This window comes from Diabrotica virgifera, chromosome 7, assembly GCF_917563875.1.
Source record: "Diabrotica virgifera virgifera chromosome 7, PGI_DIABVI_V3a".
Taxonomy (NCBI): domain Eukaryota; kingdom Metazoa; phylum Arthropoda; class Insecta; order Coleoptera; family Chrysomelidae; genus Diabrotica; species Diabrotica virgifera.
The window spans coordinates 30,337,077-30,361,774 of record NC_065449.1 but is presented as its reverse complement, the minus strand read 5'-3'; the positions used below and the strand labels follow the sequence as shown (position 1 = coordinate 30,361,774).

Genomic DNA, 24,698 nt, shown 5'->3' with positions numbered 1-24,698 from the left:
AGTGTAGGCACTGTACACCCTACTAAATTATGTTAAATAATCTTTTCTGGCTACTACCAGAGGCGTGCGACAGGGGAAAGTGAATGGTTGACCCTTCTCAAATTCTACGCCACTGATGAAACTGCTATTTTAGCATAATTTTTAGGTTCTCCAATACTTTCTATGCAAATAATTAACTCTTCATTCGTAAAGATAAGGTCATTAGTTTTCGACATATTTGAAGTATAAATGAAAAGGCACACTTATTTTGATTAATGTATTATGCTTCTTCGTTGTTAGCTTCAAATATCTCGAAAACTAATGACTTTATCGTTACGAATGAAGAGTATGTTATTTACATAGAAAGTATGGGAGAATAAAAAGATTGCACTAAAATAGCAATTCTACCAGTGGCGTAGAATTTTGAAAGGTTAATCATTCACGTTCCCTCGTCGTACGCCTCTGGTAGTTGCCAGAAATATTTGTTTAACATAATTTAATAGGGTGTACAGTACCAGCACCACTTAACAAATTTCGTATTGTTGTCCCGTGCATGTCAGGAAATATGCAAAAATAAATAAAATAAAAGTTTAACTTTGACGGTTGAAGTATTTCGGTTATTATCAACTTTTGTACTAGAGTAAGTTAGCCTTAATCGACCTATTTTAACCTCAGGAATCTAAGGTTAAGCTATGGCTCATTCTTTACCCTGTATACTGTAACACCCTGTATAATCAAGCAGAATTTTACGAATTTTCGACTCTATTGCAGCTACAGATCATTTATTTTTTTGTTAATTATTTATATACTATTTTCAGCTCTTCGTTGGTGCAATGGGAGTTCCAGGAGGTGGTAGAAATGAGGTCACTGATAGATTTTTAAGACACATGCAAATTATCACCATTGACTCTTTTGACGACAATACTTTAAGCAAAATATACACGACCATATTAGATTGGCACTTTGCTAAAGGCTACGTGGAACCAGTAGCAAGGCTTTCTAAGGTAGTTATTAGATAATATTTCCTAATTCAAGAAAGCAGCATTTAAATGAATTAATGGAGTTATAATTAAATTACAAAAAATATTTTGTTTTTAGGTTTGTTTCTTTTTATGTTTTTAAAGTTGATTTCAATTGGCCAAAATATCACATAACTCAGTATTTCTTGTCTTCCGCAGTAATTTTCCAATTATCTCAATGTTGTGCTGTGGACATTCCATTTACTGTAAAGCTTTTAATATTGTAGGTCTCTATCTCTCTCCATCTCTCTCTCCCTCTCCAATGTCACTACAACCCAAATCGAGCATTAGCCTCCTCAAGACTATGTCTCCAACCGGAGTCCAACCTTACCAGTCCCGCACCGATCTCCTCCAGGTTTTCATGTTTAGCATATTTTCAGCGTCCCCTGCCTCTCCTACCGTTACGGGGTGGCCCTACTTTTGGTCTTGTGTCCTGTATTTTACTATCTCCGGGGTTACCAACCGGTGGTACGCGTACCACTGGTGGTACGCTGGAAGATTTCAGGTGGTAAGCGTCCCGTGGGTGAAACACGCGAAATTAAGATTATTCTCCTTGATGTGTGAAGATATGGGAGACAGGTTCAAAACCCTTCTGTTGCATACAGAGGTGAGATGGTTATCTCAAGGGGAAAATTTTCTGTCTCTTTGAACTGAGGTCAGCAGTTTTAATGCTTTTAACTGAAAAAAAAAATAATAATGAAGACGTGAAAGACTTGTTCTATGATGAAGAATGGTTGTCAAGGTTGAAGTATCTAGCTGACATTTTTGACACACTCAACACGCTGAAAATGGTTCTTCAGGGAGAAAACACCCATCACAGTAAATGACGTCAATGAGAAAATAAACTTCTTCAAGAAAAAGTTTTTTTTTGTACTCAAATACAGGGGAAGATTGTCTCTGCATTTGTCTCTACGCTGTCATCATTTTTTGAAGAAAACGAAACATCTCCAATAACAGATGTGGTTGCTGATATAATTCTTCACTTGGTATCTCTTCAAGGAAGTTTTAATAAATATTTCTCTGACGATTATTCCAAACTTAACCAGAAATCCTTTTGCAGGAACCTTACCAAATGGGTTGCAATTACAGGAAACTTTCATCGACCTAACAGTTTTAAAGAGAACATCTAAAGACAGTTTTAAAGATAAATCCCTAATTGACTTCTGGATCGGGTGTAAATCGGAGTATTCAGTGCTCTTCTGGCAAGCTATGCTGTTTTTGAGGCCATTTGTCACTAGTTACTTGTGTGAGAAGGGTGAGCTATTGTATATAAAAAATAAATATTGTGTATAAAAAAACACACTAACAAGTGTTGAAGAGGACTTAGGAATAAAATTGAGTTCAATTACTCCTGCAATTGACACTTTAATCACAGGCAAACTGCAACAAGCTTCGCATCAATCTCGATACACAATGACTAATGTTGATATCTGTTGATTTGTATCTTTTTTCTTGGTTGATAGTTTGTACCAATTGTATAACATTTATCTGTAATAAACGTTTACCTGTATATATTTTCATCCGACGCCTTGAAGGGCACTAAGGAATATGAGAAAGAAGAAGTATATATTTTTAAATAAAAATTAGAAAGCATAATTGACAAATAAAATTATATTTATTGTTGTCTTGATAAAAAGCTTGGAAAAGGGAATGGATAATTAAATTTAAAGTTATATTAGTTATTTAATTAAAAGCCAATGGACATGTTTTTGATAGTAAATATGTTTATAAAAAAATTTGGATCGAAGGTGGGATTCCTTCCATTCCATGCCCCCCGGTGTTTGGTGGTACGCCAAAATCTTCAAAATTTTTCAGGTGGTACGCAGTTGCTAGAAGGTTGGGAACCCCTAATCTAGGGAACTTTTCGGCAATATTATTGTGGCATCCATTCTCACTACATAACCAGCTCATCGCAGCCTCTGAAGTTTAAAGAATTTTGATATCAGTGCCTCTTTAAACAGTTGGTAGAGTTGGCCAATTTTATGGTTGTACCTGGATCTCAGACATACTTCGGTTTCGTTAATAGGTCAAAACATCTTCATAAATAAAGACTCTCCTTTTAAAAACTATCAGCTTCATTTTTTTGTTTTCTGTCAACAACCATTTTTATCATTTGGTCTATAATAGTTTAATAAAGTACTATATATACTATATATACTATACCATACTATTGGTCGGATAATAGTTTAATAAAGTTTTTTGAACTTCTGGTTCATCTGTTTACTTCACATAGATCTTGGACTATTTCTTTTCGATAATATTCTTAAGTAAATTATGAATAAATAAGTTTTCTTTGTTTGTATATTTTGAAAAAGTTGTCTATCTTACCGGAAAGGTCTACGTAATGATTTCTGTTTCTGCCCTTTCATCATAATTTAAGCGTACGGAGTAGACACAACGTTTCAAAACCTTTGTTAATAGATTTTAGCCTTTAACGTCCAGGCTTTCATTGCGTACAATATAAACAAAAAGTTTCTTACATGCTCATCAAATTAATTTATTTATTGTACCTACCTACATACCAATTTATTGTTTTAGTTTTGTTGTGCGGCTACTTCAGAAGTATATAAAGAAGCGATACAGCAATTTTTGCCAACACCTGCAAAATCACACTACACTTTTTCGCTGCGAGACTTCTCCAGAGTTATTCTTGGGCTTCTTCTCACACCTCCCCAACGGATGGACGATCCTGACAAGTTTATAAGACTCTGGATTCATGAAACGTACAGAGTATATCATGATCGACTCATTGACGATGATGACAGGTGTGATTTAATAATAATTTTAATGTCGGTAGGTATTCATCTCTATTAAATATTACTTTTAGGAAAAAACTTTTTAATATTGTCAAAGAGGCGTGCTATCAAGGATTTAGACAGAAATTTGACAAAGTATGCGCGGTATTTGTTCCCGAAGATGAAATAATAGCACCTCGCCATCTCAGAAACTTGTTTTATGGGAATTACATTAATCCAGACGCAGATCCTAAAATTTACGATGAGGTACGTTGTGTTTTAAAGTATAAATCGAATACAATTTAAAAAGTAAACGTGTAAAGGCTTGACTACACCTATCATACTGCCTTTCGATTTTATTACGATTATACAGCAGGACGACTGTATGACAGCGGAGTAAACTGTGTCTTGTGGCTGCCGCAGGTCACACCTTGTCATCACCGATCATACACCGACACTGCTGACTATTCGTATTCATGCTGCGGAACGCTTGTCGGGTGATGTTTAAGTTTAGCATGTGTTTCTTAAAACTAAGATTCCGGTATCATAATAATAAACTCGTTTTTTCTTTTTAACGCAACTCATTAAATTTTTTTTTCAATTTATAAAACACAATTTTACTTATTTTACATGGAGAAAGTAAATAACAAAATAAAAAACCTCCGTTTTGTTCCTAAGCCTACATAAAAGCAGAATCTCAGGCGTCGGTTCTTTAGACAATTTTTCTTTCAATTTAAGTTCCAACTCATTGAACGTGTCGATCGATATTCTGAAATATTTAAAAAAAATTGTCTGGTCATTGAACAGATGAGGTAAAAGCGTAGAAAACTCTGTTTCTTTGTTATTTTTTTAAGCATCATGTACCCAACATTTACGTTCACTGCTCTTTATCAACGACTACAGGAAAACCTTTTTCCTTGTGGATTTGTTTCAACATTACTCGCAAACTACCTTCGACGATCGACTGGCAAGATAGACTAATGTCAAATCGGAAAGGAGTATAAAGCGAGCATGATATGTGTGCTCATTCCTTTCCGATCCCGCACCGACCATATTTTGGTCCTAAGGTTGTGACACACCTGTCATACAGCCTTTGAATCATTCTCTGGTCTGATATTGCTCTAAAAATGTAGTCGGTGCGGGATAGAAAAATAATGAGCACATAAGTCATGCTCGCTTCATACTCGGCGATTAGCTACAACCTTCATTGTGTAATAAAATGGCTTGAGCATATTCCTCAGGTGTTAGATTTCTGGATTCTCGTTGCATCTTAAGAATAAGAGAACAGAATATCAGAAATTATCTAATAAAAACTCATTTCAACTAACTAGGTAGAAAGAAAGAAACTACGCCAGGAAACTAAAGAGCTTTACACTAGTAAAGTATCAATGAATGGTATTAGAGTCAAGTATTCATCTTACATCATAATTTAGTAGTTAAACAGCATATTTATTGAGTATATTATAAATAGCAACAAATAAATAATATATCAATTAAAATTAACCCTTTTGTTGTGTTCTAAAGATTTTAGATATGGAGGATTTAATAGCTAAGATGGAATATTATCTCGAGGAACACAATACGATGTCCAAAACTCCAATGAATTTGGTTATGTTCCAATTTGCCATAGAACATGTGTCGAGAGTCTCACGTGTTATTACTCAACCCAATGGAAATGCATTGTTGGTCGGTGTAGGAGGATCTGGAAGACATAGTTCAGCGAAGTTGGCAGCTTTTATGGCTGAATGTGCCATATTTGAAGTAAGACTTTGTTAACAACTAGATAATGACTTTCATATAAAACTTTTAAAGGAATATCGTCTTTTTCTTTTTCTTCTTTTTCTTTTTGTGTAGACATGGATTTGTGTTTTTTTTTTCAATGTGCCTCCAGTAAGTTACCGTTCCATTGTTTTCTTCGTCGTCCCACTGATCGTCTCCCTATATTGGGGATCCGTCTTTCGTTGTCTTTACTATTCTATTTGTTGTCATTCCGCTTACCTATATGATTGTTCCACTTTTTTCTTCTGTTTAAGACCCAGTCCTTAATGCTCTCCACTTTGCATCTCCGACCTATATATGTACTTCTAGCTTTTTCATCTCGGTGTCAGGTCGTGATTCTGCCGCGTATGTCATTATTGGTCTGATGACTGTTTTTTTTAATTCTGCCTTTCATTTCTTTTCCAATATTTTCATTTCTCGATATTTTTCATTCAGGCAACCTGCGGCTCTGTTGGTCTATCCACTTGATCTTCCACTTCTGTGTCGAGCTTTCCGTAGCTATATAGTATAATGCCTAAATATTTAAACTCCATAAAAGAAGTTGGTCCTGTTAATAATTTAAATTAAAATTTATTGACGGTAGAGTAGCGTGACTCACAAAGTGTCAGCACATTTTTTACTAAAGAAGTTCCAAACTGAAAGTGAAACGCAAAAATTATACTTTTGTTCACCTGGTAGAGTGGTGATCTAGAAAGTTTTCTGTATTCTATCTATATACTGTGAGTTAAAATTAACCAATAAAATTACATTGAACGAAACGCAGTTTAAAAAAGATACTTGGTATGTATATGCATGAAACTAGTCATGTATCTATTCTAATTCAATGAAAATAGACGGTTTCGTTTTGATTTAAATCTGTCTCTTGCCATCCTTCGATAGCTATTTCTAGGCCTACCCGTTGTCAAGAAGGCTTTGCAAGAAGACAAATCCAAATCAAAACTTCCGATCTTTTCGATATAAAATAAACTATTTATACCGTAGTAAGGTTAGAACGACCTCTAACGGGGAATAAGTGAAATGAATGTCGACACGAATCAAGTTTTCTGTTAACCCAGATATTAAAATATCAAAAGGCGCCGCGCAACCGTCTATTTTCATTTATACCATACTCTGTATTACGAGTACAAAAGACTCGTTTCATATGGGTTCTCTGAGATTGTATGTTGGAATATTTTCCTAGCGGCGCCTTTTGATATTCTAATATCTGAGTTAACAGAAAACTTGATTGGTGTCGACATTCATTTTACTTATTCCCCGTTAGAGGTCGTTCTAACCTTACTACGGTATAAATAGTTTATTTTATACCGAAAAGATCAAAAGTTTTGATTTGGATTTGTCTTCTTGCAAAACCTTCTTGACATCGACAACGGGTAGACCTAGAAATAGCGATCGAAGGATGGCAAGAGACAGATTTAAATCAAAATTAAACTGTCTATTTTCTTTTATACCATACTCTGTATTAGAGTGCAAAAGACTCGTTTCATATGGGTTCTCTGAGATTGCATGTTGAAATATTTTTCTAGCGGCGCCTCTTGATATTGTAATATCTGGGTTAACAGAAAACTTGGTTCGTGTCGACATTCATTTCATTTATTCTAATTCAGTTCAATTACAAGTTTATACGGTCTACGCAATTGTTTCAATTTTGCATTGTTGAACCAATGCAAATAACATACATTTTTTGGTCCTTCGAGCCGGATCTGAGCTGGCGACCTATGGATGAATGTTATGGTACTTTATGGTAAATGTTTGGACAATTATTGAAAAATTTAACATTTATTAAACAGTGCAAAATTGGGTATTTTTTGTAAATATTATACTATTTTTCAACATGAATTCGTTGTTTTTCTTTCTTTTTAACTGCACAGCATTGTGAGTGCTAAAAATGCATTAAATGTGCTTTCTTAAAGCATTTACCTTTAACTTTCCTGTATTATCTTAAGTGTTTTCACGCTTGATACGTTTATAAGTACAGAGAGATTATTATTTATCTAAACTTTATCACATTCTAGATTGAAATAACCAGGACCTACAGCACTTCGGAATGGAGAGAAGATTTGAAGAAATTATTAACGAAAGCAGGTACAGAAGGAAAACCTATTCTGTTTCTTTTCGCCGATACCCAAATTGCGGACGAAGGCTTTATTGAAGACATTAATACAATTCTCAACACCGGTGATGTGCCAAATTTGTATGCGCCGGACGAAAAAGCTGAGATTTTAGAAAAAATGCAAGCAGTACTTAAAGAAAGCGTGAGTTTGTTATGTTTTCTGTCTCATGTTTAAAAATACTTTTTTAATAGATTTTCTTAATACAAGTACTAACATATTCATTCTCTACCAGTTTGTAGCCAGATTCTGAAAGCTAGTATACCAATTCATACTAGTGAATTATGCACTATTGTATTGATGAAGCAGATGTGTTTGTATTTAGTCTGCTTCTTTGGTTCGTACGAAATAAAACTGTATTTCAATTATAATGACAATATCAATTATATATCACAATGGCGACTAATCGTAACTGCCAACAATGGTATCTACGACCTATACCAACAATATTTATCTAATAACAGATACGAATAATGATGTCTTTCACCAAAGTCTGCATTTATACACAAGAAACTATTACAACAACACGCACAGTTTAATGCCTTGTTTCTTTATAATTCGTGGCTTTGTCATCATCATTCTCTTTGCCTTATTTCTATGCGGGGTCGGCTTCCCTAATTGCATTTATCCACACAATTCTATCTTGGGTCATATCAATGTTAATCCCATTTACCAACATGTCTTGCCTTATCGTCTCCCCCCAGGTCTTCTTTGGTCTTCCTCTCCTACTCCTTGCAGGAATCTGCACTTCAGCTATTCTTCGTATTGGGTGATTAACGTCTCGACGTTGACCATGACCAAACCATCTTAACCTATGCTCTCTCATTTTGGCATCAATTGGTGCCACACCTAGACTTCCCCTAATATACTCATTTCTAATTTTATCCTTCTTTGTCACTCCACTCATCCATCTAAGCATTCTCATTTCCGCCACATGCATTCGTTGTTCCTCTTTCTTTTTCACTGCCCAACATTCAGTTCCGTACATCATAGCCGGTCTTATGGCTGTTTTATAGAATTTTTCCTTCAGCTTCATTGGAATTTTTCTGTCACACAATACACCACTCGCTTCTTTCCACTTCACCCATCCAGCCCTAATTCTACTGCATGCATCTCCATCTATTTCTCCATTACTCTGTAATACCGATCCTAGGTACTTAAAACTATTGCTTTTTACAATCATTTCAGCGGCCAAAGATACCATTTTATTTGTAGTAACTCCATCTTTAAATGAACACTCCAAATACTCTGTTTTTGTCCTACTAAATTTTAGACTATTTTCCTCCAGAGCTTGTCTCCACTGTTCCAGTTTTTGTTCTAAGTCTCTTTCACTATTTCCTACTAACACTACATCATCAGCATACATTAGGCACCATGGAATGCTACCCTGTAGTTTCGCTGTTATCTGGTCCAAAACTAATCAGAATAAATAAGGACTAAGCACCGAGCCTTGGTGCAATCCTACTTTCACCTGAAATTTATCAGTCTCTCCCACACCTGTCCTAACACTAGTCGTTACTCTCTCATACATATCTCTCACAATCTTTACATATTCGCCAGGGACTCATTTCTTATTAAGTGCCCACTACAGAATCTCTCGAGGAACTCTATCATATGCTTTCTCAAGATCAATGAATACCATATGAGCGTTGGTCTCTTTATTCCTGTATTTTTCCATCAGTTGCCTTACAATGAAAATTGCATCTGTTGTTGATCTGCCCTGCATAAAGCCAAATTGATTATCGGATATTTCGGTTTCTTCACGTATCCGTCTATCAATTACTCTCTCCCATATTTTCATGGTGTGGCTAAGTAGTTTTATAGCCCTGTAGTTTGTACATTGTTGTATGTCTCCCTTGTTTTTGTAGATAGGTACTAATATACTGCTTTTCCATTCGTCTGGCATTTGTCCAACTTCCATAATTCTATTAAATAGACCTGCTAGCCAACTTATTCCTGTCTCTCCCAAAGCTCTCCATACTTCCCCAGGAATATCATCTGGTCCGACTGCTTTTCCTTTCTTTATTTTTTGAAGCGCTTGAGCCACTTCCTCGTTTGTTATTCTGGTAACCATTGCTGTTACTGTCTCCGTTAACTCCACAGGCTGTCTGTCAAATTCTTCATTTAATAAACTGTCAAAATATTTTCTCCATCTCTTTTTGACATCCTTTTCGTGAATTAGTATTTTGTTATTTTCATCTCGGATACATCTAATCTGATTAAAATCTCTTGCTTTCTTTGCTCTCTGTTTGGCTATTTTATATACATATCTTTGCTTCGCCTTCCCTGGTATCAAGTTGATCGTATAGGTTTGAATACGCTTCTGCTTTAGCTTTTGCTACTGCTACTTTCGCTTCCTCTTTGGCGACCATATTTATAGTTTTGAAGATCTATGTCCGATCTGGTTTCATGCCACTTTTTATATAATTTGCCCTTCTCTTTTATTTTTCCTTGTACTTCATTTAACCACCACCATTTCGTGGCTTTGTATAAAGTTAATATAGGTACAAGTTAAAACACTGATAAGGTTATTCAGAATTTAGGTGTAAAACATTTTATATTAACTATAATAATTATATTAATTATATCATAAGGGTAATTATACTAAGGTTTATGTCGAACAATGAATAAATCATTTCTAAGCTAATTGATGATGATATATGAATAGATGTATGCACATTAACAATTTCCACAGACTACTGTCATCTTCTAGTTATGCTTTAATAATACATAGATAGCTTCTAATATTTTCAGGCCAAAAAAATGGAAGCAACGCCATTAGCTTTATATAACTTCTTTATTGAACGAGTAAGAAGGAATCTGCATATAGCACTATGTTTATCACCGATTGGAGATTCATTTAGAATTAGATGTAGAATGTTTCCATCTCTTATTAATTGTTGTACCATCGACTGGTTCCAGAAGTGGCCTGATGATGCATTGGAAAGGGTAAACTATTAATTTCAATAGTTAAAATTGAGGCAATTAGGATTTATGATCTTTTCTAGGTAGCCCATATGTTTTTAAGTCAGACAGATATCGGTGCAGAAATGATTGACGTGTGCGTATCAATTTGCAAACATTTCCATGTGACCGTTCAGGATTATTCTGACATATTTTACACTGAGCAAAGAAGAAAGACATATATTACTGCAACAGCTTATCTTGAGCTAATTCAAACATTTATATCTCTCTATGCTTTAAAAGTAGGTCAAATAACTCTACAACAGAGAAGGTAAATATATTATTATCTATCAGTTTATCAATCAAAGATAGAGTAAAAATTTAAAATTTTTATATAACGCGGGCACATAAATTTGATACAACCTCTATATTGATTTGTAACTATTTAGTAGAAGGTAGCTTTTACGCAGTGAGTCTATCCTAATGAGTTTTTCCCTGAAGACTTAAAGACATTTGTAGTGAAAATACAATTTATTTCGGATTATAATTTAAAAAGATTGTTTGTTACGGGAAAGGTAAGATCCACAGGTAGTTGTAATTATTAGTTTTTAGAAAAATAAAGGTAGAGAGATTTGTAATTTTAAGTCTGTTTGTTTTAAGCACAAGAGTATTTGCATAATTTCCGGAAAGTGATTAGGATGAGTAGAAGTATTGTTTGAAAGAATGCTTGGTTTTTTTCGAATGAAAAAGAGGAATGTGGAAAGAGAAATGTTTCTGATTGGCTTGGCAATTTGGAATGGGGAAAGCGAAGTTTGAATGTTGAGACAGTTTGGAAAAGAAAGATTCATTGTGTGGCGGGCATCCGAGATTGGCAGTCGAAAGTTTTCGCGTATAGTTCAGAAGCAAGTACTAGTGGTTGCTTGATAGTGGAGAGTAGCTGAAAAGTGGAACGAGAGACAAATCAAATTGAGAAGAAAAACCTCTTTGATTCTGTAAAGTCCAAGAGAGTAAGTTACAAGAACTATAGTTATTAAAATTATTTGTGACACCAAGTAAAAAAGATACTTGGGTCTCAGGAGATTATTATTGAGAGAAAGAGAGGAGAGAGTTTTGGAGTTTATTGAACGAGTACTGGTCAAAAGCGGCCTGGCTTGTGTTTTGGAGAAATAGTTTGCTGGTATGCTGCTGGATTGATGCTGAGAACGGAGAGGGCTTTGATTGGTAGCCTAACATAATCAACAAGAAAGAGCTGTTTGGGTCAAGAGGAGACATCATTGTGTGTGAATCAAAAAGGTCAGTCAATAACTTATGTGATAGATGTTCTTTATAATCAGAAGTTAAGATATTTGCGTAAAAGCATATGAATTAAGGTTCCAACATTTCAATAATTAAATAGGAAGTATAAGTAGTTTTGCAAATACCTAAATTTGTTTGTTTAGCTTATTTTATAAATGGTATCAGGAACAAAGCGATAAATATTTGTTTGAATTAGATTAATTATATGGTAAAAGTTTCATTTGGACAATTATACCCACAGGATTTATTTGATAGATTTTCAGAGCATTGCTTTTGATAATAAAGGTATTTGTATGTGTTTATTTATGATTTTTCTATTTATTTCCTTTTCCTATTTTATCCCGATAAGGATCAACTTTACTAAGAGATACTGAAGCCACGAGAAAGGATAAGTATAACCTAAGATAATTTAGTTATTTTTTTTTTGACACCCTGAAATTTTTCTTAAATTTTTTTGTATGATTTGCGTCAATTCAATAATTAATTAAATATATACTAATTAAAATAAAAGTAATAAAAAGCAGATCTTAACAATATAGTATTAGTTCTAAATTCTAAATCAGTTCAATATTTTTATACTCCCTTTGTCCGTTATAGTAATTTCCTGATATTTTCCTTCTTGAATTTTTCTATTATTCAGTATATTTTGTTTCCATTGTATTACTCTTTCTTGCTACCAGATATCAAAAAGACTGAAATGTCTTTAATGCCCTTTCAACATGCATGTAATCACTTTATGAAACGCCGTTTCTTATCAACTGGTAATCAAATAAATATTTTATTGGGGGTTTTAATGGTTGTACTTTAACACAATGGTACTAAACAATACTTATAGTATTTACTTGTATTTTCCAAATTATAATTTAATACTATCTTTTAAAACTGTATCAAACTCCAATATAAACAAAATGGTATAGACTTTTATATGAGACATGACAAATGTCATTACAAAACATTATGATATGACGTCACAACGGTTCGGGCTCTCTTGAAATGATTTATATACACAAAAGATTTTATATTTGTACTTGAAAGTTATTATGAGTTTTTGAAGGGTGATATTTTGGAAATCTTCTGTGCAAGTTCCCTATTAGAGTGAAAACATTTTCTTTGTGTGGTATAGGATTAAAGTAGAGTACGTTTCATCTCAATTTATGTCCTATCCTATATCACATGTGCAAAAACGGACTAAAGCAACTAAAGTAAAGTAATTTTTGTCTCAATTTAGTATTAAGGGTGTAGGCGCCAACGTGTTTTAAATACATTCATTTTTTTTAGAATCCTGAGAAAACTAAGTATTTTTGAATCTCAGAATCTTTTGGATCTCAGGATTCGAAAAAAATGAATGCATGTAAAACACATTGGCGCAAAATTTTGTGCCTATGCCCTTAATTGTGAATCTTGCTTCTAGTCCAAAATCTTCTCCTTGGTTTTAAAAAAGTTCATTGTCTATAATTTCTGTACACAGTTATTTCGTTTCTTATCAGGTTATAATATGCAAATACGTCTTTTTGTAGTTTATTTAAATTATTTGTAGATATGAAACTGGATTAGAAAAACTGGATTTCGCAGCTGGACAAGTTGGTTTAATGCAAGACGAATTAACTGCACTACAGCCAAAACTTATTATTGCCTCAGAAAAAACTGAAAAACTAATGGTCAAAATTGAACAGGATACCGTTGTTGTCGAAAAACAAAAAGAAGTAAGTTTTTATTAACCCGGCATTGGTCGCTAGGTAGGTTGTTACGCGAGTGGTCGCGCGTGAGATTTTCTCTCACATATCCAACTTTTGCCGTTCTTTACAAAATTTTACAAAAAAATGAGGTTTCGTCAAGGATAAAACCATTTGCTTTAAAAAGATACGACGTTTTTCTGTTTTACTATTATTATCTTTATATAAAATATGACTATTGATGCCGCCAATATTTAACATTGAAAAATATATGGTAAGTGACCATCTACAACTAACCCGTGAAACATAATATAGGATTTTCATATCATCGACCACATCCACGGCGCCTTTTATTACGTCATAAAAGGATATTATTTTAAACAAACTGGAACATGAAGTAAAAACCACTTCTATGTAAAAGGTATATTTACTAAAAATTTTTAGAATCCCAATGGATTCAATAAAATGAGTTCATCAGAACGTTTTCAAACCTATCGGTCCATCATCAGTGATTTGAATACTTGCAAAATAGCCCCAGAACCAAACAATGGTTGTGATTATAAATAAATCTACATTATGTTGAAATAAATTTAAAATGGCTAAACGCCGATGTTAAAGGATTAAACCTCTGGGAACATGGTGAAACTCTACCCGAGGACCCAATCAACCATCTTCGGTCAACGATGACCTATCGTTGACCGAAGATGGTTGATTGGGTCCTCGGGTAGAGTTTCACCATGTTCCCAGAGGTTTAATCCTTTAACATCGGCGTTTAGCCATTTTAAATTTATTTCAACATAATGTAGATTTATTTATAATCACAACCATTGTTTGGTTCTGGGGCTATTTTGCAAGTATTCAAATCACTGATGATGGACCGATAGGTTTGAAAACGTTCTGATGAACTCATTTTATTGAATCCATTGGGATTCTAAAAATTTTTAGTAAATATACCTTTTACATAGAAGTGGTTTTTACTTCATGTTCCAGTTTGTTTAACTATAAGGTATACAGCCAATCCAGGGAACTACCCCTTTTTAGGATATTATTTTAGGTTTTAAGGGGAAAAATAAAATTAATTTTTATACACAGTTGGTGACGCCGGTGGTCGCTTGATGAGAGAATTTCTCACATGAAGCGCACTGACTCAACAATATGGTGATACTAAGTAAACTAAGTCACTATCTGAGCGGATGAGTCTATTAGATTGTCGAGGGAAGATAGTTAGGAGACTAGAAGGAACTACAGCGCGTATATTTTCACAGAAAAAAAGTTGTGCGCAATTTTCTGAAACCGTGAGAGAAAATCTCATATAGCGACCACTGGCGGGTTAAAACCGTTATCTGCAGATGCAGATATCTCTCTTTTTCTATTGCCTTCCCTCTTTATGGATTATTGGGCACTACTGCGTTTCTTAGCCAGAAGTGAAATATGTCTGATTGGCTGGATCAGGGTATCCTCTTCTATTTTATTCCTCCGAAATATCCTCTACAAGTCTTTTCGATTCATCTTTATTTCCCGCTCTCTGTTTGATCACTATCCATCTTAAGACAATTATTTCATGATTTTTAATTACAGTTCTTCTCTAGCTATTATTCGGTCTTTCTCTTCTTCTTCTTCTTCTTCTTCTTCTTACGTTTGGTTGGTATTCGAATGTCTGTCTGCTTACATTATCTTTCCTTAGTGTACGTCCAATTTATTTCCATTTTGTTATTCTCTTTGGTTTTGTTTTCCACATTTGTGCGTTTGATATTTTATCAGGCCAGTATAATGTTTAATAATATTTTCCGATTTATTTGTAAAGGTTTGTAATTTTTTGATAGTTATTTCTTCCTGTCTTCAACATTCTGTGCCATATAATAATATACTCTTAATACAGCTGTTAAATATTTTGATTTTAATTCTGATATATCGCGTATTATCCAAATTTTCTTTAAAGAGTTATATTATTGTACCTTTACTATTCTTTTTTCTGCATCTGATCTACTATGGCCTTTTTCCATGATTAATCCCAGATATGTAAAGTTATCTAATTCCTCTATTTGTCTTCCATTTATTTTAATTTTAGTTTCTTGGTTGTTGTTTTTTAAAATTTTCATTTTTTCTTTACTTATCGATCTTTATCTTGTCGATCTTCATGACAAATGTTTGATTGTGCAAGTTCCACCTAATACCTGGGTTTTATCGCTTACTTTTCCCATGATCCAATCGGACATACGGCTATACTACCATTTTTCCTGCATGTTTCAATCTGGCTCTGCATCCCTATAGAATAATATGATCAGGTTGATGTATTTCATCAGTGATCCATATAGTTTTAGAATCTTCCACATTTGCTATCTTTGAAGTCAATGCACATTATATTTATGTTTCTTTGCAATCCGCTAGCTTGTTCCAAGATAATTCTAAGATTACAATGTGGTCGATAGTGGAGCATTTAGAGCAAAAGCTTGCTTGGTTTCTTCTTATTTTCTCGTCTAGCTCTTAGTTTCTTGTCTAGCTCTTTAGAAGTGTTATTGCTTGTCAATTCTTGCATCTACTTAAATCACCCTTTATTTTGGTATCTTAATGATTTCACCCTCGTTCCATTCCTTTGGTAGCTCCTCGTCGGTTAATATATTGTTAAAGAGTTTGTGTAACGTTTCTACTGATTCGTTTGCGTCGGCCTTTATTAAATCTATCCATAGGTTGTCACCTCTAGCGGCTTGCCATTGGTTAGTTATTTCAGTTGTTCAGTTGTTTCAACAAATAATATTGATTAAATTGCAATTGATTATAACAGTGAATTTTGATCAATAATTTAATTTTTAGATTGTAGCAGCCGACGAAGCTGTTGCAAATGAAGCAGCTGCAGCAGCGCAAGCTATCAAAGATGACTGCGAATCAGATTTATCCGAGGCCATTCCAGCCTTAGAAGCTGCTATAGAAGCTTTGGATACACTGAAACCTGCGGATATTACAGTTGTTAAGTCCATGAAAAGTCCACCTTCTGGTGTAAAACTGGTTATGGAAGCTGTAAGTATAATATACAATTTATGTAATAAACGAGGAAACATGAATATGAGATAAGTCAGTTATTGCTGCAGACCATTTGTGTTCAAAAATGTGGCCTTTCCGGTTTAGGGTTAATATCAAAAAAGCCTTCTAGTTTTCAAAAAAAAAAATCTCACATCAATTTATATAATGTGTTTATTTGTATATGAGACTAGCCACAGTTCATTGTAATAACAATTAAATTTTTACCTAAACTAAAGAATTTGATGTTTCAATTTAAACTCCGGAAATCGTGTTCAAAAAAGATTATCCATTATTAAAAAAATTTTTTTAAAAAGAGTGTAGGTAGGTATAACCGCTAAAAGCACGTATCCATTAAGTTGGTGCTCCGTGTAACTACCCCACGTAGTGGATACGTTGGTGCTCCCGGAGCGGCGCTCACCCTCGGCGATCCAATCGGTGGCGGTTTATATGAAGAGGAACGCATGCCGTATCCATTGGAGCAGTTACACGGAGCACGGAGCACAACGTAATGGATACGTGCCTTTAAGATGCTAACGAGATTATCTCCGTTTTTTATATTGGAATTTTGTGTCAGTAATTTTCAATATAATAATATGTACTGAAGTTTTCTGAACAAATCTCACATTTTGCGCTATTACAATACTAAGCTTGGATCGCGCGTACCAAAAAAAAGTTGATTAATACCAAGCTGAAAATGTGTTAATAGCTTAACGGTGTCTAATCGGACAAACTTTGATGTACGGGAACACTGGAACAGGGCAAGATTTAATTGTGGAACAGTTTAAAAATTTGGAACGTCAGGTTACGAAAACGTCCCATGTATTTTGTCGGACAGAATATCCAATTGATCTGTTACCCTTTCATTAACCTCTCATTGAGAAATCTGACTGCTATTACTAACCAACATGATTCCTGTCATTTGACATATTCTTCGTGTTCCACTCATTAAAATGCCCAGTTGGTGATAAACACCAGTCTGATTTTTGCATGAGAGTTTAATGAAATGGTAACAAATCAATTGCAAGTTCTGTCCGACAAAATACATGGAACGCTTTCGTAGTCTGACGTTCCAAATTTTTAACCTGTTCCACAATTAAAACTTCCCCTGTTCCAGTGTTTCCATACATCAAAGTTTGTCCGACTAGACACCGTTAAGCTATTAACAAATTTTCAGCTTGCTATTAAAACTTTTTTTGGTACGTGGGATCCAGGTCTATACACTTTAAAAATACATGTCTTAATCTACTAAAAAAGAGTAAAGAATTAATGTGTACTTAATTTGCGATTTTAGATTTGTGTAATGAAACAGATAAAACCAGAAAGAAAACCAGATGTTGCGACGGGAAAAATGATAGAAGACTATTGGGGTCCATCTGTCAAACTTTTGGGAGATATGAAATTTCTGGAAAACTTGAAATCTTACGATAAGGATAATATACCCCCAGCTGTAATGAAAAGAATAAGAGACAGGTAGTAAAGCAGTGATTTCAAGTTTTAGGGAATAAAAAAATATTTTTCATTTGGTTATTTCTGTTATTCGACTGTCAGTTCTCTTCTCTCTTCAACTAGTTAGAGAGATCATAATTTCTTTCTAGTTCCATCCCTCCTTGTGGAGTAGTGAGCGCTTATGCGTTTCTTTCCCAAAAGTGTAATGTATATGATTTCGGCGTTCAGTTGCAGGCAGATGTCTTCCGCAAATTTATAGTACATTCTTTAACGGTTTTTGCTCTAAATTTTAAAGAACCGTTTGGATTGACATGAAATTTGGCATACGCATAGCTTACATGTCAAAGAAAAAAAGTGATATTGTGCCGATGTGTGCTTTTGCCCTGGGGGTGACTTTCACCCCCTATTGGGGGTGAAAAATATATGTCCAAAATAAGTCCGGAGATGGGTAAACTGACTAATTTTAAGTAACTTTTGTTCTATAGAGCTTTTTCGCCAAGTCAACTCTTTTCGAGTTATTTGCGAGTGAATATGTTCATTTTTCAACAAAATAACCACATTTTTAGACCGTAAATAACTCAAAAAGTAAGTATTTTGTCGAAAAAAACGTTCTTAACAAAAATATAGCCTGTAAAAAATTTAAAAAATGGTGTACGCGTTAGGTCTCTGGACCTCGTAGAACCAGAGTTATAACCAATGAAAAATAGATTCACATTTACCAAATTTCAAATAGAATATTTCAACGTGAAATATCCAAAAAATTAAGCACTTCTTGGGGAAAACCCATTATAACTTTTTTAAAGTGTTTAAAAAAATCTTTATTTCTGTTTTTATAAAAAGTTTGTAGCATTACATTTAAGAAAGTTACACTCAAAATAAAGTTGATCCCTTTTGTTTTGGCAAAAAAAAATCGGGAAAACCACCCCCTAATTAGCAACTTAAATAAAATTAATCGTTACCGCTCCACAAATTACTGATGTTGTGTTTATATGATCTGTAAATTTCATCGATTCAAAATGCTTATTTTTGAAAAAATTTGGTTTCAAAGTAAAATTTTTAAAAATTTTAATTTTGAAAAATATGCTTTTTTTTCAAAACAACTTAAAAATTGTTAGAGATAACAAAAATCTCGAAAAACAAAAAAGTCAGCATTACTTTACTGAATATCATGTGTTTTTTTGGTTTTCTGTTAGACAAAAATTGATTAAGATTTGGTGTTTCTAAATTTGCTTACATTCGTGATCAGTGACTCGTTCAACCCCTTTTAACTACACCCCTTTCAAAAATAAGGAGTTTGAACCGATGAAACTTACAGATCATATAAACAATACATACACGAGTCAAGAAACTTGTGAAGTCGTAACGATTAAGTTCATTTGAGATACTAATTAGGGGGTGATTTTCCCGATTTTTTTACCAAAAAAAAGGGACTAACTTTATTTTGAACGTAACTTGTTTACTTTTGATGCTAGAAATTTTTTTTATAAATAAAAATGAAGCTTTTTTTAAACACTTTAAATAAGTTGCAATGAGTTTTTCCCGAAATATGCTTCATTTTTGGTTATTTCACGTTAAAATATTCCATTTGGAATTTGACGAATATGAACCTATTTTTCATTAGCTATAACTCTGCTTCTACTAAGTATAGAGACGTGATATATACACCATTTTTTTTAATTTTTGACAGGCTATATTTTTGCTAAGAATGTTTTTTCGACAAAATACTTACTATTTGAGTTATTTGCGAAAAAACGTCTAAAAGCGTGGTTATTTCGTTGAAAAAATGAACATATTCACTGGCAAATAACTCGAAAAGTATAGAATAAAAGTTACTTAAAATTAGTCAGTTTATACATTTCCGGACTTACTTTGGACGAATATTTTTTCACCCCTACGAGGGGGTAAAAACCACACCCAGGGCAAAAGCACATATCGGCACAATATCATTTTTTTCTTTGACTTGTTAGCTATGTGAATGCCAAATTTCAAGTCAATCCAAGCGGTTCTTTAAAATTTAGAGGTTTTGCAATATTTTACCGTTAAAGAATGTACTATTAACATCTATTAACTATCTGAATTGATTCCATCTGATGCCTGTTCGATCATCAGTTACTTTTTTCATTACCCAATCTATCATAATAAAGAATAGGTTAGGGGATAGTACAAAACCTTCTGTGACTCTACTTTCTACGGCTATTTCTTCTGTTACTACACCTGAGTTTTTATATTGAAAATGGTTTATTAATGTTTAAAATTTGTTTAATATAGTAGGTTTTTAAATCTATCCATTTTAGATATATGCCAGACCGAGAATTTAATCCTGAGCGAATCAGGCACATCTCTACCGCATGTGAAGGACTTTGTAAATGGGTAAGAGCTATGGAAGTGTATGACAGAGTTATCAAAATCGTCGCTCCGAAAAAAGCTCGTCTGGCAGTAGCAGAAGCTGAACTTGCTGCGCAGATGGATACGTTAAACGCAAAACGAGCACAGCTAAAAGAGGTAACAACTTTTTTTGTCATAACTATATCATATCATTACTAATAATGTTTTGACTAGTTTTTTTAAACAACCAACCATAAGTGGTCATAAGAATGAGAAAACGGTCACAGGGATCTGCTATGCCGACTTATTGGGCCAATTCCATGCCTAATTGCAAGAAAATGGCCCCATTTGGTGAAGATAAAAGTGGTCTTCCACCATTATAATTCACCTTCGTCGTTGGCATGGTCAAATTGGTTAAATTTTGCTACGAACCCTTTCCCATCCACCGTATTCTCCAGATTTGAACATGTGCAACTTCTTTTTGTTTTTCCACTTAAAAAAGTCACTCACCGGGTAAATATTTAAATCTAACGAAAAGGTCATAGCCGATACGGAAGTCTACATCGCAGATCTCGAGAAAACGTATTTTTTAGACAGGTTAAAGAAATTGAAGCATCTCTGGGTCAATTGTATGGAGCTAAAAGAAGTCTATGTTTAGAAATAAATTGCCGCTTTTCAATGTCTATTCCTTTCCATTCCATTCCATTCCATTTCTTTCCACTCAAATTTTAGTTTTTCTTTTGTAGACTAAGTTATTATCGGACCGCCTTAGTACGTGATTTACCAACAAAGATCTTATACACATAGATTTGGCCAACTCGGAAAAATAGCGTAACGCGGAGCAGTTCGGGTCAGTGGTCTATCGATCTCCCTCTACCGGCGCTTAGCTTTCTCTCTCTAGCATATGATGGCCGCCGCCTGTGTGTCACTGTCGTTCCGTTACTCCCACCTCTTGGTAGATACGCTCACACTCGCACGACAGACAAAGATAGCTAAACCACCGTACTTGATATCGACGTTACACCCCGATGCATTGAGTGGCATATCCCTAGCCAAGTCTATTTTCTTTACATGTCTCTGTTTACCAATCACTGTAATTTTCGAAACACACTTTTTGAGGTTAGAATGATTAGAGCCATTATAATTTTACACTTTTGTAATTTAAGATTATGCTAAAAAGAAAAAGTTTGGCTAATTAAAGGTTTAAAAAGAATGAACAAGGAAAAAGAGATATTAAATACAATTAAAATAAGAAAATTGAACTATCTGTGTCATGTCTTGACAGATGAGAGTCATGAGAGATGGGCGTTGATGCAGATCATTATACAGGATAAGATACTGCGCAGAAGAAGCACAAGGCGACCACGTATATCCTGGCTAAACAGTTTGAGACAATGGTACAACTGTAACTCTGTTGAGCTGTTTAGAGCAGCAATATCAAATGTGAAGATAGCCGTAATTAGAGCCAATCTTTTTAAAGGAGACAGTATTTAAAGAAGAAGAATTAAGGGTTAAAAATATCCTCAGTAGACTATTACATGCACATTTATTATTATGAAATTTTATAATTAGGCTATCACCAAGTTTTTTTTGTTACTGTTGTATAGGTTGCTGATAAGTTACAAGCACTTAACGACGAATTCGCTGCTGAAACAAAGAAAAAGAAAGATCTTGAGGACGACATATATATTTGTGCTCAAAAATTAGACAGAGCTGAGAAGTTGATTGGGGGTCTCGGTGGAGAAAAAGCTCGGTGGTCAGCTACCGCCAAAGAATGCGAAGCTTTACTTGGAAATGTCATAGGAGACGTTATTCTATCTTCAGGAGCCATTGCTTATTTGGGTCCATTTACAGTCAACTACAGGTATGTCCATTGAAATTACTAACGTCTTCTTTTGTGATTGACATTTTAATACATTTATATAGACGTTTAGATAATTAGTATTTATATTTTCAGGCAGTCCTTATTAAAAGAATGGAATGAATACGCCTTAAAATCTGGAATTCCCTGTTCTAGTAACTTTTCATTAGTTGTTACAATGGGCGAACCAGTAGTTATAAGAGCTTGGAATATAGCTGGATTGCCAGTGGACAACTATAGTATTGAAAATGGAATTATCTCAACCACAGCCAGAAGGTGGCCGTTAATGATTGATCCGCAGGGTAAAGTAACACTATTTTTTCAGTTATATATTTATTCACAAATATTTTAGATAGTAGGAGTTACATTTTCATAGTAGGAGTGTTACACCAGGCAGTATCTGTTTTATGTTGGGTAAATCGTATATGATCCTAGTTTTTCTTGCTTTAATCGCTTAGAAATATTATTAGCAATGATAATTTCACTTGACGGACACTTCAAAAAGTCCTTCTTCTTTAACAACCCTTTTACAATCTACCAACTTCTCCTCCATTTCTTTACTCTCCCCCACTAACAGAATATGATCTATTTCTCTCTCATACCTCTCCGTACCTGTTGTCTAGGAACTCTCCTGGGAACACTCTCCTAGAGGCTTCCAAACCTCCGCAGATATTCCATCAGATCTTACTGCCGTACCATTCTTTATACTATTTAAAGCGTTAATAACCTCATCTCTCGTTATCTTCGGTATTAAATTCTAATTTTGATCCCGAATATGGGGATTCAATTTTTAGGGGTTCTATATCACTAAAAAGAAGGTATTACAATAAATGGGCAAGTTCCATTACATCTATAATTCAACACTGTCATTAACACATATTATCTATAAATGCTTTATTAAAAAACGAGTGCAAACCATACGCTCTAAAAATGAAATAAAAACAGTTTATAATAATAACAAAAACATAAATATTTGCAAGAAAACTTATTAAAAGAGAAAATAATCCTACTGTATTATAAGGTAAAATAATAAGTGGAAGTCAATGTCAGATACCTTATGATCATATTTATATTTACAAATTGTTTAAAAATTATTTTGTTAAAAATATCTCCATCTAAAATTTTGTTCAAAAGTCTGAGCTATCTTCAAAAATCCGAATATCTTTATTATTTTCTCTTTTTCAGGCCAATCAAACAAATGGATCAAGAACATGGAAAAGACCAATAGACTCCAAGTAATCAAACTCACTGACGCAAATTATGTCAGAGTTGTAGAAAATTCCGTAACTTTTGGCACCCCGGTTCTGCTAGAAAATATAAGCCAAGAAATCGACGCCATATTGGACCCTGTTTTAGTAAAGACGATTTTTAAGAGTCAAGGCGTTTGGTACTTGAAACTTGGTGATAACGTTCTGGAATATTCCTTTGACTTTAGATTGTATATCACCACCAGATTGAGAAATCCCCATTATTTACCAGAGATAGCGGTGAAAGTGACGTTGGTGAATTTCATGATAACTCCACAAGGATTACAGGATCAGTTGTTGGGTATTGTGGTTGCTAAAGAAAAACCGGAGCTAGAAGAAAAGAAAAATATGATGATTGTGGAAAGTGCCAATAACAAAAAAATGTTGAAAGAGATTGAAGACAAAATTTTAGAAGTAAGAATGCTAAAGTATTGTGTTAAAATCTTTGGTTTTATTTTACTATGTAGGTCTCTTCTTCTTGCGATTTCTTCCTTTATCGAAGGTTGATTATCTTCGTAGTTATTTACGTCTTATTGGAAGACGATGAAAAATGGTCTACTGAGTTTTACCACCCTCGAAGGTCTTTCAACGAGAAAATCCTTATTTGATCTATCATTTACCATTTAATATAGATTGTTATTGTTTTCATTAAGACTGGGGCGAGAGTTTCCCCTGGATTGAGATCAAACGAGATCGTTTGTGTTGTGTCCCCCTATTGTTTAAATCAGGAGATATCTATGTCCGTAACGAAGTAGATCAAGCGGACACGCGCCAACTCGTAACTTTTAATGACAAAAATTTTTAAATCAAAATGTACACTGGCCAATTCGTAACTTTTCTATTACCTGACCTGTCAACTCGAAACTTTCTTCAGGTGAATTGGAAACCATTGATTAAATCTAATATTGTCCTTTTCATGAGCATTTTTCAGTGCGTAACAAATGATAGGAAAAAGGGTAAGTCCGTGATAATACACATTTATGACATTTATTCTAACATGACATTTTAGTTAAATCTGACAGTTGTCACATTTTATTTTCAATTTTGAATAAAAACAAATCAAATGTGTTTCTTGCATTTATAAAATGGTATTTTCTTTGATTTGTATAGTCTTATAAATTATACAGATTATCCCCCTCTTGTTTAAATCAGGAGATATCTATGTCCGTAACGAAGTAGATCAAGCGGACACGCGCCAACTCGTAACTTTTAATGACAAAAATTTTTAAATCAAAATGTACACTGGCCAATTCGTAACTTTTCTATTACCTGACCTGTCAACTCGAAACTTTCTTCAGGTGAATTCGA

At 34.1% G+C, this 24,698-nt stretch overlaps 1 protein-coding gene across 3 annotated transcripts in view; it reads left to right on the top strand.

Moving 5' to 3' along the window:
* Window positions 1–24,698, top strand: part of LOC114328060 (dynein axonemal heavy chain 3) — a 793,139-nt gene that overhangs the window by 743,708 nt on the left and 24,733 nt on the right. For all 3 annotated transcript variants that reach the window (XM_050656316.1, XM_050656315.1, XM_050656317.1), the window contains 14 exons: window positions 798–983; window positions 3,537–3,763; window positions 3,826–4,000; window positions 5,258–5,494; window positions 7,525–7,764; window positions 10,375–10,569; window positions 10,629–10,855; window positions 13,358–13,523; window positions 16,305–16,508; window positions 17,803–17,981; window positions 20,252–20,459; window positions 21,890–22,146; window positions 22,240–22,445; window positions 23,329–23,804. In XM_050656316.1, the coding sequence (XP_050512273.1) occupies window positions 798–983; window positions 3,537–3,763; window positions 3,826–4,000; window positions 5,258–5,494; window positions 7,525–7,764; window positions 10,375–10,569; window positions 10,629–10,855; window positions 13,358–13,523; window positions 16,305–16,508; window positions 17,803–17,981; window positions 20,252–20,459; window positions 21,890–22,146; window positions 22,240–22,445; window positions 23,329–23,804 (3,183 nt within the window). The remainder of the gene's footprint in view (window positions 1–797; window positions 984–3,536; window positions 3,764–3,825; window positions 4,001–5,257; window positions 5,495–7,524; window positions 7,765–10,374; window positions 10,570–10,628; window positions 10,856–13,357; window positions 13,524–16,304; window positions 16,509–17,802; window positions 17,982–20,251; window positions 20,460–21,889; window positions 22,147–22,239; window positions 22,446–23,328; window positions 23,805–24,698) is intronic.